The sequence below is a fragment of the Bos taurus genome, chromosome 19 (assembly GCF_002263795.3).
Source record: "Bos taurus isolate L1 Dominette 01449 registration number 42190680 breed Hereford chromosome 19, ARS-UCD2.0, whole genome shotgun sequence".
Lineage (NCBI taxonomy): Eukaryota > Metazoa > Chordata > Mammalia > Artiodactyla > Bovidae > Bos > Bos taurus.
Genome location: NC_037346.1, coordinates 41,991,786 through 42,005,936, shown reverse-complemented (window position 1 = coordinate 42,005,936; position 14,151 = coordinate 41,991,786). Strand labels below are relative to the sequence as shown.

General features: G+C 56.4%; 1 protein-coding gene across 1 annotated transcript; it reads left to right on the top strand.

The window, feature by feature from the left end:
- Positions 1 to 929: 929 nt before the first annotated feature.
- On the top strand, positions 930 to 7,739 carry P3H4 (prolyl 3-hydroxylase family member 4 (inactive)). The gene is made up of 8 exons (XM_002696024.6): positions 930 to 1,462; positions 1,593 to 1,745; positions 1,877 to 2,048; positions 2,990 to 3,118; positions 3,969 to 4,114; positions 4,939 to 5,022; positions 6,885 to 7,029; positions 7,321 to 7,739. Exons 1-8 carry the CDS (start codon positions 986 to 988, stop codon positions 7,341 to 7,343), a joined length of 1,329 nt encoding a protein of 442 aa, XP_002696070.4. The 5' UTR covers positions 930 to 985; the 3' UTR covers positions 7,344 to 7,739.
- The last annotated feature ends 6,412 nt before the right edge of the window (positions 7,740 to 14,151 follow it).

The window sequence follows — 14,151 nt, the reverse complement described above, 5'->3', positions numbered from 1 at the left end:
GCTGGAGTCGGAGGAAAGCACCGCTAAGCCCTCTAGATATGCGCCCACCCCGACCCTGGGGGCCCAGAGACCTGGGGCCTGGAGGGGTAGGGAAGTTCGGGAAAGTTTAGACAGCGGCGCCGACAGAAAAAAATAAAAAAGTTCCTAGTCTTTTTTTTTCTGGAGCCCCCCGGGTCCTAAAGCCGGGCTGAGGCATTCCTTGCTTGTTTGGGAGGCAACCCCCAATTTAGGCCTCTCCAGGTGACTGGTGAAGCTCCAGAGTCGGGGGCGGGGAGGCGATCTCGATGCTCCCTCCCACCCTTCTGTCCCAGGGACAGCCGCTCCCGGAACGAGCTTCTTTGTCCTGCAAAAGCTGGACTGCCAGAGAGGACTTTCTGACGTGGGAATGGGGATCGAATAGGAGGTGGTGAGAGTGGGGGGTGTGCAGGGTAAAACCAGGGATGTGCTTCCCTGTCGCAGGCTGGAGGGTACCCTTGGGGTCACCTCTTGGGGGCTGGGGGTAGGGAGTGAGCAGAAGGACCGCTGTGATGAATGGAAGAGCAGGTTTCAGGGCTTGGGCAAACTAGAGGGAGGTAACACTTCCTTCAATTTCTCTATCTTAAGGCGGGGACGAGGGGAACGCCTTTGCCTGGAAGGGGCTTTCTGGGCTCCCCATCCCGGCCGGAAGCGTTCCCCACACTCACACCATCTGCCGAGGGGAGGACCCCCAAGGGCAGGAGGTCAGGGACTCAGGATAGTGTCGGCTCTATGAAAAGAGTGGAGATCCCTCGGCCCCTTGGGGGATCTGACTCAAGCCACACCCCGCCTCGCATCCGCCCCCCGCCCCACCACCGCCCACCACCGCCCCACCACCGCCCCCAGTGCCCGGCGCTAAGACCCAGCGGGCGCGCCGGCCAGGCCCCGGCCCCAGAGCCCGCCCGCCTACCAGCCAGCGGGACCCGGACGCCTGCTCGCGGCGGGGAGAGCCGGCCGGCGCGGAGCGGGCATGGCTCGGACGGCGTGGGGGCTGCTGTGGCTGCTGCTGGGCAGCGCCGGGGCGCAGTACGAGAAGTACAGCTTTCGGGGCTTCCCGCCGGAGGACCTGATGCCCTTGGCCGCGGCCTACGGGCACGCGCTGGAGCAGTACGAGGGCGAGAGCTGGCGCGAGAGCGCGCGCTACCTCGAGGCGGCGCTGCGGCTGCACCGGCTGCTGCGGGACAGCGAGGCCTTCTGCCACGCCAACTGCAGCGGCCCCGCGCCGCCCGCCGCCGCACCCCCGGGCCCCGCGCTCCCCGGGCCCGACGGCGGCGACGAGTGGGCCCGCGAGCTGCGGCTCTTCGGCCACGTCCTGGAGCGCGCCGCCTGCCTACGGCGCTGCAAGCGTTCGCTGCCCGCATTCCAGGTGCCCTACCCGCCGCGCCAGCTGCTGCGCGACTTCCAGAGCCGCCTGCCCTACCAGTACCTGCACTATGCTCAGTTCAAGGTGCGCGCCGGCCGCCCGGTCGGGTCGCGAGGAGCGCGGCTGTCACTCAGCAGCCCGACCGCCGATCCCTTGCGCGCGCTCCGGGTGGCGGTCTCCGGCTCTGCTGACCCGCTCCGTCCCCACCCTGCAGGCTAACCGGCTGGAGAAGGCGGTGGCCGCGGCCTATACCTTCCTCCAGAGGAACCCGAAGCATGAGCTCACCGCCAAGTATCTCAGCTACTATCGCGGACTGCTGGACGCCGCCGACGAGCCTCTCACAGACTTGGAGGCCCAGCCATACGAGGTGGGATGGCGGGGGTAGGACCCGCCCCGACGTAACTCCATGAGTTCCGAGTTGCGTCCCGGCATAGCGCCCGTGGAGGAGGGGGAGGTGTTCGAATCCCCTTGACCCTCCTGCGCGTCCCCTCCCTCCAGGCGGTGTTCCTCCGGGCTGTGAAGCTCTACAACAGCGGAGATTTCCGCGGGAGCACCGAGGACATGGAGCGGGCCCTGGCTGAGTACCTGGCTGTCTTTGCCCGGTGTCTGGCTGGCTGCGAGGGGGCCCACGAGCAGGTGGATTTCAAGGACTTCTACCCAGCCATAGCAGGTACATTCCACCCAGACCCCAGTGGGCATCCCTCACACCCACAGGGCCCAGAACTCCTAAGGCCCCTTGACACAAATATTCATTCCACACGCATTTCTAGAGGCCTTCTAAGTGCTTAGGGCTTCTTCCCTAGCGGCTCAGACGGTAAATAATCTGCCTGCAAAGCAGGAGACCTAGGTTCGATCCCTGGGTTGGGAAGATCTCCTGCAGGAGAAACTGGCAACCCACCCCAGTATTGCCTGGAGAATTCCATGGACAGAGGAGCCTGGAGAGTTTCAGTCCATGGGGTTACAAAAAGTCAGACACAGCTGAGTGACTAGCAGTTTCTTAAGCGCTTGGGAGGCAAACAGGCATGAGTTGTTATCCGGACCTCAGAGCCTTCAGTTGGCTGACAGAGGCTAACAGAACACCTGCCACCCTGGGTGCAGGAGACACAGCGGACAGTGTCCAAGGTGCCAGGCATGGGTGTATCGAGGAGTGACTTCCCAAAAGGATCTGGGGAGGCTGGGTCCATGGACCTTCAGAGGGTGATGTAGGTGCAAAGGTGCTGAGGTGGGAATCAGCCCAGCAGGTGTGTGCAGAAAGCAGTTTGGGGCCAGAAATACAGCTGGTCTGGGGATCCCTAAAGGCGGAGTCCATCTGCAGGGGCAGAAAGGACTGTCCTGAGCATCTATATTTGGGCTTTAGTCCCACCTCCATACCTCACCTCCCATTCTTCCAGAGAGCCCTGGTTTCCTGTGGCTTTAAGGTGGCAGGTCAGCTGTGGGGGTGGTAAGTCAGCCCAGTCCAAGTAGTCTTCCTCAGCATCTCTTGTCACTTTACTGTCTTGTGACATCAGTGGATAGAGCCGGGGTTGGAGGTCATCTCTGTCATCCCCGTCTGCAGGCTGGAGCTGTTCAGCACACCAACTCCTCACTGCTGCCTTCCCCCTCCCCCGCAAGATCTCTTTGCAGAATCCCTGCAGTGCAAGGTGGACTGTGAAGCCAACTTGACCCCCAATGTGGGCGGCTACTTCGTGGAGAAGTTCGTGGCCACCATGTATCACTACCTGCAGTTTGCCTACTACAAGTGTGAGCCTCCTGGTGGGCTTGGGGCGAGGGGAAGCACTGCACTAGGAGCGAAACCGAGTCAGAACTGAGGATCCCTGGTGATGGGAGGGTGGTGGGGGCAGGTGAGAAGCTGAGAGCAGCCTCTGGGGAGAATCCAAGGGCCTCTTAGGTGAAGGACTAGATAGTCAACAACTGCACAGTACTCGACAGTTTACAGAGCCCTGCCACATCTGTTTATCTCACTGGATCCTCTCACAAACCACCAGTAGCTGTTACTGGACCCATTTTTCAGATGAGGAAGCCAAGGCTCATAGAGGGCAAGGGGCCATGAGTCAGTCACCTGGCTAATAAAAAGTAGCACTAGGCTTTAAGGCTCTCCTCACTTGAGGGAGATTTTGGCATCAGCTAGGGCTAAGAAGGTCAGTCTACAGGGTGTCTGCAAATCAGAGATGACAAAATTCAGACAGGCTGGAGTTGGAGAGGAAGAGCTGAAGAACAAGGGGCCAGGAGACCCTTTGGGGTCCAGTTGGCAAAGAGACTGAAGGCTGGGACAACAGCCTCTGATTCCCCAGTGCCTTCATTCTCCAGCTGTGTGAACTTGACCAGTTTACCTAACTTCTCTGTGCCTTGGATTTCTTGTCTGTAATTCGGGGATGACAGTAACAGTGAGGCTTAAGTGAGTTACACAGGGCAACGGGTAACTGCTCAATACACTCTAGCTTATGTTGTTATTGAGTAGGATATTCTGGGAGGCAGCTGGGGATCCAGGGGCACTGGACTAAATTGGGAGCTGGGGATGGGTTAGGTGAGGGTTATCCCTGAAGGAGGGGGACGTGCCAGGGGCCACTCCTCACTCTTGTTCTGCCTGCAGTGAACGACGTGCGCCAGGCCGCCCGCAGCGCCGCCAGCTACATGCTCTTTGACCCGGAAGACAATGTCATGCAGCAGAACCTGGTGTATTACCGCTTCCACAGGGCCCGCTGGGGCCTGGAGGAGGAGGACTTCCAGCCCCGGGAGGTGGGCATCACCAAGGCGTTCTCAGAACTTGTGATTTGATTTTTAAAAATTCCTGGCTTCCTCCAATGGCAGGATGAAAAATAAAAAGAAAGAATTTGGGTTATGGTTGGAGTCTTAGGTTCAGACCCACCAGCTGTGTGGTCCTGAGAACACTACGGATCTTTCTTTATTATTTACCTGTTTGGCTGCACCAAGTCTTGGTTGTGGAATGCGGGATCTTTAGGTGTGGCATATGAACTCTTGGTTGCGGCATGTGGGATCTAGTTCCCTGACCAGGGATCAAACCCCGGGCCCCTGTATGGGAAGCATGGAATCTTAGCCACTGGACCACCAAGGAAGTCCTCCATTACTGACCTTTTCTGAATCGGTTGCCTCACCTGCAAAATGGGGTAGTCCAGCTTACCTCTTCAGCACAGCTCCTGGGATGTGGGAGGTAAAAAGTATCTGTGTGTCCCTGCCTGTTCCCTACCCATCCTCCCACCCTCACTGCTTGCCTTTACCCTTCTTCCCCAGGGACCTCCTAACCTGAACCACCTGAGGAAACCCCTTGGGAGTCTGGGCATGACTGGCAAGAAAACCTCTCAGTTTCCTTGTCAGTGGCAGACATTGCTAATCGATTGAGGCGCTTTTTCTCACTGAGCCCTCAGAATCCTTCTTAACCCAGCATCAAGCAACTGCAGTTTTTTGATCAGCATGTAAACTGACACCCGTTTCCTGCTCCTGGAGTGGAAAAGGACCAGAGGACTCAGAGTCTAGGAGCTCTGGCTCCTCCACTATCTGGCAGCAGGAGGCCTGGCTCACCTGTTTTTCTTCCCTCCTCCCAGGAGGCCAGACTCTACCACAACCAGACAGCTGAGCTTCGAGAGCTGCTAGACTTTGCACACATGTACCTGCAGTCAGATGATGAGGTAAGGGGGCCTTTGCCCTACGGGCCTGGTGGGCCGCTGTGCCAGAACTCAGACACAGCTCCTGGCAGTCAGCTGTTGTGAGGCAGGGGCATTTTACCTGTGCCTTCTTTGCCCCTGCCCCCTCTCCCTGCTCCATGTTCCCATGCCCCACTTCTCTACACGTCTGAATCTCGCTTCTCCTGGACCCAGGTCTGGTGGTGCCTCCTCCAGGAAGCCCTCGCTACATGTCCTGGCTCTGCCATGCCCATTATGACCCTCTATGCCTCCCTGGACCAGAGTTATTTGCAGCCCTCATCCGTCTCACTTCGCGCCTTTCTCCAGCCAGTCTCCTAGAGAACTGTGCTCCAGGACAGTTCAGTTCAGTTCAGTTCAGTCGCTCAGTCGTGTCCGACTCTTTGCAATCCCATGAACCGCAGCATGCCAGGCCTTCCTGTCCATCACCAGCTCCCAGAGTTTACCCAAACTCATGTCCATTGAGTCAGTGATGCCATTTAACCATCTCATCCTCTGTCTTCCCCTTCTCCTCCTGCCTTCAATCTTTCCCAACATCAGGGTCTTTTCAAATGAGTTAGCTCTTTGCATCAGGTGGCCAAAATACTGGAGTTTCAGCTTCAACGTCGGTCCTTCCAATGAACACCCAGGATGGATTTCCTTTAGGATGGACTAGTTGGATCTCCTTGCAGTCCAAGGGACTCTCAAGAGTCTTCTCCAGCACCACAGTTCAAAAGCATCACTTCTTCTGCACTCAGCTTTCCTTATAGTCCAACTCTCATGTCCATACATGACCACTGGAAAAACCATAGCCTTGACTAGCTTATTCCCAGTCCTCCCACAGCACCTGGCACACGGCTGGCTCTCAGAAACTGAATCTGAACGAACCATTGAATGAATGAATGAGCACAGTACACCAGGAAGGAAAGACCCCCAGTGTGTTATCACATTGATTCTAAAGGAGGGTTTGAGAGTCTGAATTCTGAGGCGTTGCCGCCCAGTACTTATTCATCTATCCTCCCCACTGTTCACGTACCCATGCCCCCCACCCCTCATCAAACAGGGGGCTGGGTCTGCACTGTGAGTCCCCAGGCTTTGGTGCTCACCAGACTTGGCTCCACCACATCCCAGTTGGGCAGCCTCCAGGCCAGGCTTAAGTAACCCTCAAACTTCCATTGCTTCATCCATTGAATGGGGAGAATAATGCCCATCTCACACTGCTGTGGTGAGAATTAAATGAGATCCAGGATATAAAGCACTTAGTGTACAGCTGGCACATGGTAGATGCTCAGGGGGTGGTAGCTATTTTGATTACTGTTATTTATTGTCTGCTGTTTGCCAGACTTTGTGACTGGGGCTGAAAGGCACAGCCCCTCACCTAAGCAGCTCACAGGTAGTGTAGTGCAATGAGAGAGGTCAGCTTGGGGCCCTGGATGCTCAGGGCACTCCTGACCCAGCATCAGCATCAAGGGCTACATCCTGGAGCTGATGCCTGGTGTTGGAGGGATAAACAAGAGCACAGGGGAGTAAAGGCATTCCTGGCTGCAAAACAGCCTGAGCAGACAGTATTCACAGACGAGCAGTATTGCCCAGGTATTTATGCATAAAAGAGGAGAGAGGGAGATGCTTCCACCAACCCTGAAGCTCTGCCGGTGGAGCCCATGCATCAGTTCAGGGAGGGGGCAGCTTGGGATCAGGACTTTGGGAGAAACCCTCAAGTCATTCCTGTGTGAGATCTTGAATGAGGCTGGGAAGCGGGGGCTGGGGTTGGGACTGAGACGGGATGGGAGAGTCCCTTGGCCAGGAAGGGAGCCGATCTGGGTTTGTGCCTGTTGTGACCTGGTTTCTCTACCCATCCTGGGCTGCTCTAGATGGAGCTGGAGGAGACAGAACCACCCATGGAGCCTGAGAAGCCCCCATCTGATGCCGAGTTTGAAGGAGAGGGCGACTATGAGGAGAGCATCTATGCTGACTGGTGGCAGGAGCCAGATGCCAAGGGCGACGAGGCTGAGGCTGGTCAGTGACTAGTCCTGGTGGATGGGTGGTACAGCCTGGGCTGGAGGTGAAGGACAGAAGGCTCTGAGGACTGGACTGCAGAGGGTGCTGGCACTCCTTCTTTGGGGACTTCCGGCCTGTTAGCAACCCCGGTCCCACCTGGTCAAGGGGTGGGGGAGCATCCTTCCTGAAGCAGGAACCTGTTCCTGAGGACCCTCGCTCCTGCCCGCACCACCTGTCCCCAGGACAGCACCCAGATGCCTGTTGACAATGGGAAGGCTAACCCCAATGCCCTCTCCTTTCACTTTTCAGAGCCAGAACCTGAATTACCATGAGAAGACGCCCCCCTGCACCCCTCAAGAGCTTGGGAAGCCTGGGTCCAACAAGAACTATTTATTAAACATGGAAAATGGACAGAGCTGACCAGGCCCCATCCTGTCCCACCTGTGAGCACTGCTCCCCAGACCCCTCCTGCCTCCTCTCTGGGTCTCTGGACCACAGGATGGTGGTATTGCAGCTGCTGAAGGCCTGCCCTCCTCCCAGTGTCCTCCCCACCCAGTGGGGACAGTCTCCTGGAGAAGATTCCAGCTCTCCTGAGTTGGGTCTCAGCCTGAACTGCACACACAGCAGAGAGGCAACTGGCATCATGAAGAGCACTGGACCAGGAGTCCCGTGGTTGGTTCCTGGCACACTGGCAGTGGGTGCTCAATAAACATTTCTTGTTGAATGAATCACAGAATTAGGGTCCAGATTTCCCTGGGCGGAGTGGTAACGCTGCAGGTCCTTCCTCCCCGCTCTGCACCCATCTCACCTCATCAATAAATATGGAGACAGGTGAGGGGCCATAATTTGGCCTCTATGGACCCAGGGTGTTTGTGACTGCCAGGAGCATCAGCCTGCGACTGCAATCTGCCGCTAGGGGGCGTAAGGATGAAGTTCTCCGTTGAGTCCCGGGAAGATGAAGGTTTCAGATACCTGAGGTGGGATGTCTAGTATTTTCCTAGTTCATCACTTCCCTCAGGGAGTATGGGGAAGGGGCCAAGGACATTTACTTCCGGTTTTTACTTTCCAAGCTTTTACTGACCCAAATTCCTTAGAGCTAGAGCAAGCATGCCCTGTCCTGCCCTCTCTGCTCACAGCGAAGGGAACTTGCCCTCAGTGGCCAGAGGAGCCCCAGGAGCATGGCTTGATAACATGAGACTAAGTGGGGCAGTGGGACTGCCAGCCCGTGTTGCCCAATCTTGCATTGACTGGGGGTGGGGGGTGGGGGGTGGGCAGAGAATCTGGAGGTGCCTCCCACCCAGCACTATGCTTCACCAGTGTCTCCACCCATCCATGTTTCCATGTTCCAGAGCAGGGACATGGGGGCAAAAGGGGGTCTCTCTGGGGAGGGACCCTAGACTGGGGCCAGCTAGGTGACACTGGGCCCCACTGCCCACATGTCTCCCAGCGGCAGGGCGGTGGAGCTCCTCCTCCTACTGGAGGGTGGAGCTGAAGCTGGTAAGCCCGGTTCTCGGCCTCCACACCCCTGCCCAGATGTGCCAGGTGACCTGGCCGGGGCTCCTGCCCATCTCGGTACCCGGGAGGATTCCCTGCCCCACCGCATGCCCTTCCCCTGGGCCTTTGGTGAAGATGAGGGTAGGAAGGCCAGAGTCTGAGTCTGGAGCTTGGGCGAGGTCAAAACTGGGGGCGCCGGTGATCTCACTTTTCCCTCCCATAGGTGAGTCTGCAGTGGCAGCGTCTCCAGAGAGCTCCCGGGTGCCAGGGCGGCCCCGCCCCACCCCACCCTCTCAAGCTGCTGTGTTGTCAGCTTCCACCGAGACCCCGCCCCCTGTTTCTGGGAGGGGCTGGCCCAGCGGAGGGTGGGGAGCTGGGACGAGCTGGAGCGTGCCTGCAGTGACTACTAGCTCTGGAATCCGGAGGGCTGGGTGTGAGTCTGAAAGCGCCTGTGTGGCTACAGTGAGAAGCTCTGTGTCCTTGTGTGTTGTGTTAGTGTGAGCGTGTGCCTGTATGCACGTGTCTGAGAGTATCCGTGGCAGCTTGAGGGCAGGCGCGGGGCTGGGAGTGGGGGCCAACTGAAGGGGTTTGCGCATGCGTCCCCGAAGGTGCGAGCATTCGCGACCGTGGTTCGAGAGGGTTTGTTCATCCCCTCATCACGTATTTGTTGAGCACCTACTGTATGCTGGATTCGCCGTAGGTGCTAAGCGTATATAATAGTGGGCAAAGCCAGCCAAGCACCCTGCCTTCCTGAAGCTTGCATCCTTGCGGGGAGACAGGCAATAAACAATAAATGTTATACAAATGAGTTATCTGGCTAAGAGAAATGAGATGGAAAAATAGAGCAGGGTGAGAGGATCAGGGGAACTGGGAGGGGGGAGGGGGCAATGCAGTTTAAAAAGTGTGTGGATGTGTGTGTCCGTGTGCATCGAAGGGTGGCCTCTGAGGATGAGGGGTTGTGTGTGTGTGTGTCCCCTGATAGCAGAAAGCCGCGCCTCTCGAAGCACTCACCCCCATCCCTGCGTTAGCCCAGCCCCTGCCCTTCCAGGGGGCCTTACTCAGCTTCTCCATCCCAGGCAGCCACCAGCCCCTCCCACCTCTCTCTGATGCCAGCGTCTCCCTATTGCCCAGCCAGCTTCCCAAACCGGTGAGACCGAGTTCCAGTGAGTCCCAGCGTGGGCCCTCTGGGGCCCTGCAGTTCATTCTTCCAACCCCACCCAGCCCAGACGCCCTCGCCCTCGCCTCCTCCACATCTCTATCTCCCTGGGCCCTCTCCTTACCCGGCCCCCAACTCCCCAGCCGGGCACCTCAGCCGTACTACCAAGTGTAACATAATGGCTATAAGGTTAGAGACGCGGCCAAAAGGCCAGTGGGGATGACGACCTTACACAATAGGGCCAGACTCAGATGCCACAGAGGTGTCCTGGACCCAGAAAGCCCCCATCCTGAAGAGAGAATCACTGCTGCAATGTGTCAAATACCTACTGTGTGCCTGGCTCTTGGCAGGTTCTTTACTGCCTCAGAACAGTCTTGCAGGGGCTTCCCAGGCAGCTCAGTGGTAAAGAATCTAGCTGCGAGTCACAGGTTCAATTCCTGGTCGGAAGATCTTACGTGCCACAGAACAACCAAGTCTCTGTGCCAAAACTACTGAGCCTGTGCCCTAGAGCTGGTGCTCCGAAACGAGGGAAGCCAACACAGTGAGAAGGCCGAGCACTGCAGTGAAGAGTAGCGCATTGCAACTAGAGAAAGCCCGCACAGCAATGAAGATGCAGAACATACCAAAAAAAAAAGTCTTGCAACATAGATATCAATTCCCTTCTGCTACAGGCAAGGCCAAAGAGTGAGAAGCAACCTGCCCAAAATTCCCCTGGGAGAGGGGGGTGACTGAGCTGGGTTTGAAACTTTTCTCCCTAAATCCATGTTGCTCAGAGAAGGGAGCTAGAGAAGGAACCCTCTGGTCTCTCTATCCCTTTAGGCTGTCAGCTGAGGGAGGCAGAGAGTTCCAGAAGGGAGAGAGGAAGGAGAGAGGGGTAGGGAGGAAGGGAGGAAGGGGGAGGAAGTAGACCATCCAGCCTCACTCTTGGGCCTGATTCCATAGCTGGGTCCCACCTCCCACAGTCAGCTCCCTAGATTGGACCAAATGTTAGTGGGCCTGGGATCATCACACAGACTCACTGGGATCACTTAGAGTGTGTGTATGCTCAGTCCCTCAGTCAAGTCCAACTCTGCAACCCCCTGGACTGCAGCCTATGCTGCTCTATCTCTGGGATTTTTCAATCAAGAATATTGGAGTGGGTTGCCATTTCCTCCTCCAGGAGACCTTCCTGACCCAGGGTTCAAACCTGCAGGTGGATTCTTTACCACTAGCGCTATCCAGGGAAGCTCCGGGTCATTTAGACTAGCCTCTTTTTGAATCTGGAGAAATGATGGCCAGGGTCAGTGGGGATGGGGTGGGGGAGTCCCATGGGATCCCCCCAAGTTCTTATAAATTCCAATGGAAAAAATTCCCTGCTTAGATTTGAGAAATAGCTCTTAAAGTTTCACCCTAGTATTCCCTTTCTCTGGGAGAGTAGGGTTCCCCTGGGGACAAAGAATGACAGGTCCAAGCCCCACGCAGCTTCCCCACTCAGGGGCCTTCATGGCTCCAGCAGATGGCCCCTATTTCCTGGATGGAGGAAACTGAGGCCCAGGGAGAGTAGATTGGGCTCCGAGGACTGCATGCTCAAACTCCAAGATGGCTTGGGGATTAGGAATATAAACTGTGGACACATCACCCCATAGTCACTACTTGCTTGGGTCCCAGCTGGCACCAGGGTACCCGGATAGCATCTCATTTGACCCCCAAACAGCCTTTGGGGTGGGAGCACTACTCATGCCCATGACTCAGGTGGAGAAACTGAGGTAAGAGGAGGACATAGCTTGCTTACCCCTTCCTGCCATGTATACCTGATCCTCTGTATCCGCAGAAGAAGTCACTGTGGTAGGGCCTTTGGTAAAGAAGAGGCCAGAACTTGACATCTGTTTTGAGTCATTTTTTCAGCCCTCCTTTAACAAGAGTGCTACGTTATAGTCCTGGAGCAAGATAAGTGGTGACCATTCGAAATTCCTTCCTTTTGTTTTGAGCATTTGACTAAATCCTGGTGGCTTTCCTGTAGGAAAAGGCTATGAAAGTGAAGTCACTCAGTTGTATCCAACTCTTTGCAACCCCATGGATTGTAGCCTACCAGGGTCCTCCATCCATGGGATTTCCCAGGCAAGAGTTCTGGAGTGGGTTGCCATTTCCTTCGCCAGGGGATCTTCCCAACCCAGGGATCGAACCCAGGTCTCCTGCAGGCAGATGCTTTACTATCTGAGCCACCAGGGAAGAAGTGAGACTCAGTCAATCTAGCTGAGGGGGGTCTAGTCTCCTTCCCTGGCCCCAGGTGGATGTGGGGGGCAGGGGGCTTTTTGGAGGCTTCACAGCCATGAAGGACATCTCATTAAAATTTTTTGTTATCTCCAAATGAGGTTGTGTACACAGAGACAGAAATCAAGTCAGGAAATGCTTATCACATAACTTTAATCTTCTGAGTTTCCCTGGTGCCTCAGATGGTAAAGAATCTGCCTACAGTGCAGGTAGACCTGGGTTCGATCCCTTGGTCGGGAAGATCCCCTGGAGAAGGGAATGGATACCCACTCCAGTATTCTTGTCTGGAGAATTCCATGAACAGAAGAACCTGGCAAGCTACAGTCCATGGAGTCCGCAGAATCTGACACAACTGAGCGACTAACACTTTCCAATTTTTTTTTAGACATAATTATTTTGATAACCCATTTTTTGGGTAATGCCTTGAAATCCTCAAAAATGGAAATGTCCCTGGCCTTGGTGCTCTTCTCCTGCCGCCAAAACATACTTTGGGTGGAGCTGGCTTCTCAGGCACCATCATCAACGGCCGGGTCCAGGGTTCACCCTCCCCCACTCTCCCTGCCCTCCCCCCTCACTACTTCCAGGTTCTGTGCCGGAGTCATAAATTATACATGAGCTGTAAGTTGGATGCTTCTTCAACTGGAGGCTGAAGTGCTGATGAAATATTCAAGGATCTCAACTCTCAAATTCCCTGATGGCTGCCGGATGGGACTAGGGCAGCTGGCATTAATGTACCAGGCTGGGGGGCCTCCAAACCTTGGCTCTAGTTCCCAACGAGGTGGAGTCCAGGGCTGGGAGACTGGGAAGGCCAGAGGGCCGGAGGAGGTGGGGGAAGGGTCTCTTTGCATAATCTGCATAATCGGTGGCTGTGGGTTGTGGTGTCACCTGCTTAGAGGGCGTAGAGGTTACTGATTTAGACCCCTGAGGAGGGCCGGCAGGCCCTGGGCCACCCCACCTCGCCCCCAGTGTGTCTCTCTAATCCCAAGGTTTGCCTCAAGTCCTCCTTCTCCCCCAGGACTCTCAACAGGTGGGGGAGAAACTCCTGCTCTGTGTGTGTGTGTGTGTGTGTTTGTGTGTGTTCACATACATGCACGCGTGTAGGCAAGAGAGGGGTGGCCTCTGCGTGGGAAGGGCACCTGTCAGGGCAGGCATCCCTCCTGGTTTGTTGAGCGAGGGAGGGGCAGGCAGGCAGGCAGGCTGGCAGGGCGGGTGGGGCCCCAGCTGTGTCAGCCTGTGCATGGAGTCACCCAGGCCAGGAGCAGGAAGTAGGGTGACTCAAGTGGCAAGGCCTCGCCTCCTCCCTTCCCCCAACCCACTCAGGACGGGGAGGGGGTTGCTCAGAGACCCAGGGAGACAGCTCCAGAATAGAATCCTGATGCTTGAGGCCCACCTTGTTGGGCTCCTGAAGACCTGAAGTGGTACCTTGGGAGGCTAAGGGTAGGTAAGGGCTTCTCTTGTAGCTCAGACGGTAAAGAAGCTGCCTGCAGTGCAGGAAACTGGGTTCGATTCCTGGATGGGCAAGATCCCCTGGAGAAGGAAATGATAATCCACTCCAGTATTCTTGCTTGGAGAATCCCATGGACAGAGGAGCCTGAGGGCTACAGTCCCTTCTCTGTCTGAGAGTCAGACACGACTGAGCAAGGGATGGAGGGAGAAGAAAGACATTCTCTGGAGAGGCCCTGACTTCCTCTAGTCTCTCCGTTCACCACCCCGGGCCCCTGGTATCTCGCCCTGCCTTTTCTATTTCTGGGCCATCCTATCTCTGTTTTCTTGTCTCCCTGTTTTCCCTTGACATTCCATCCCCGCCCACACGCCTTGCCGCCTTGCCGAGAAGTGTGGCTGGAGCTACCTCTGTAATTAAAGAGCCCTCTCCTGGCGCTGGGCACACACCCACTGGACCAGGCTGTGGGCAGCCTCTGGCCTCGAGGCGCCTCAAGGACAAAGGGCAGCAAAAATGGCAGGAGCACCCCGCCCTCACCTCTGGGGCCTTGCACCATCCGGCCCTACTCCCCCTCCCTGCGAGGCGTGGGCCACTCCAGCCAGAAGCATTTGGGAGGCTCTTCTGTAGCCCGTGTCCTCTCCCCAAACCTGACGGGGTCACCCTGAGCAAGTCCCCTCACCCAACGCCAGCAGACAGGGGGCAGCAGCGCACATGGATCTAAATAAGGTTCAAGGCAAGTGCACTCTTCAAAGATACACCAGCAAGGACCTACTGTATAGCACAGGGAACTCTGCTCAAT

Bases quoted from the DNA above. Each gene is read 5' to 3' on its own strand.
- P3H4 (XM_002696024.6), top strand. From the start codon at position 986: ATGGCTCGGACGGCGTGGGGGCTGCTGTGGCTGCTGCTGGGCAGCGCC. The intron at 1,463-1,592 runs GTGCGCGCCGGC...CCCACCCTGCAG, and splicing joins TGCACTATGCTCAGTTCAAG to GCTAACCGGCTGGAGAAGGC. The intron at 2,049-2,989 runs GTACATTCCACC...CTCCCCCGCAAG, and splicing joins CTTCTACCCAGCCATAGCAG to ATCTCTTTGCAGAATCCCTG.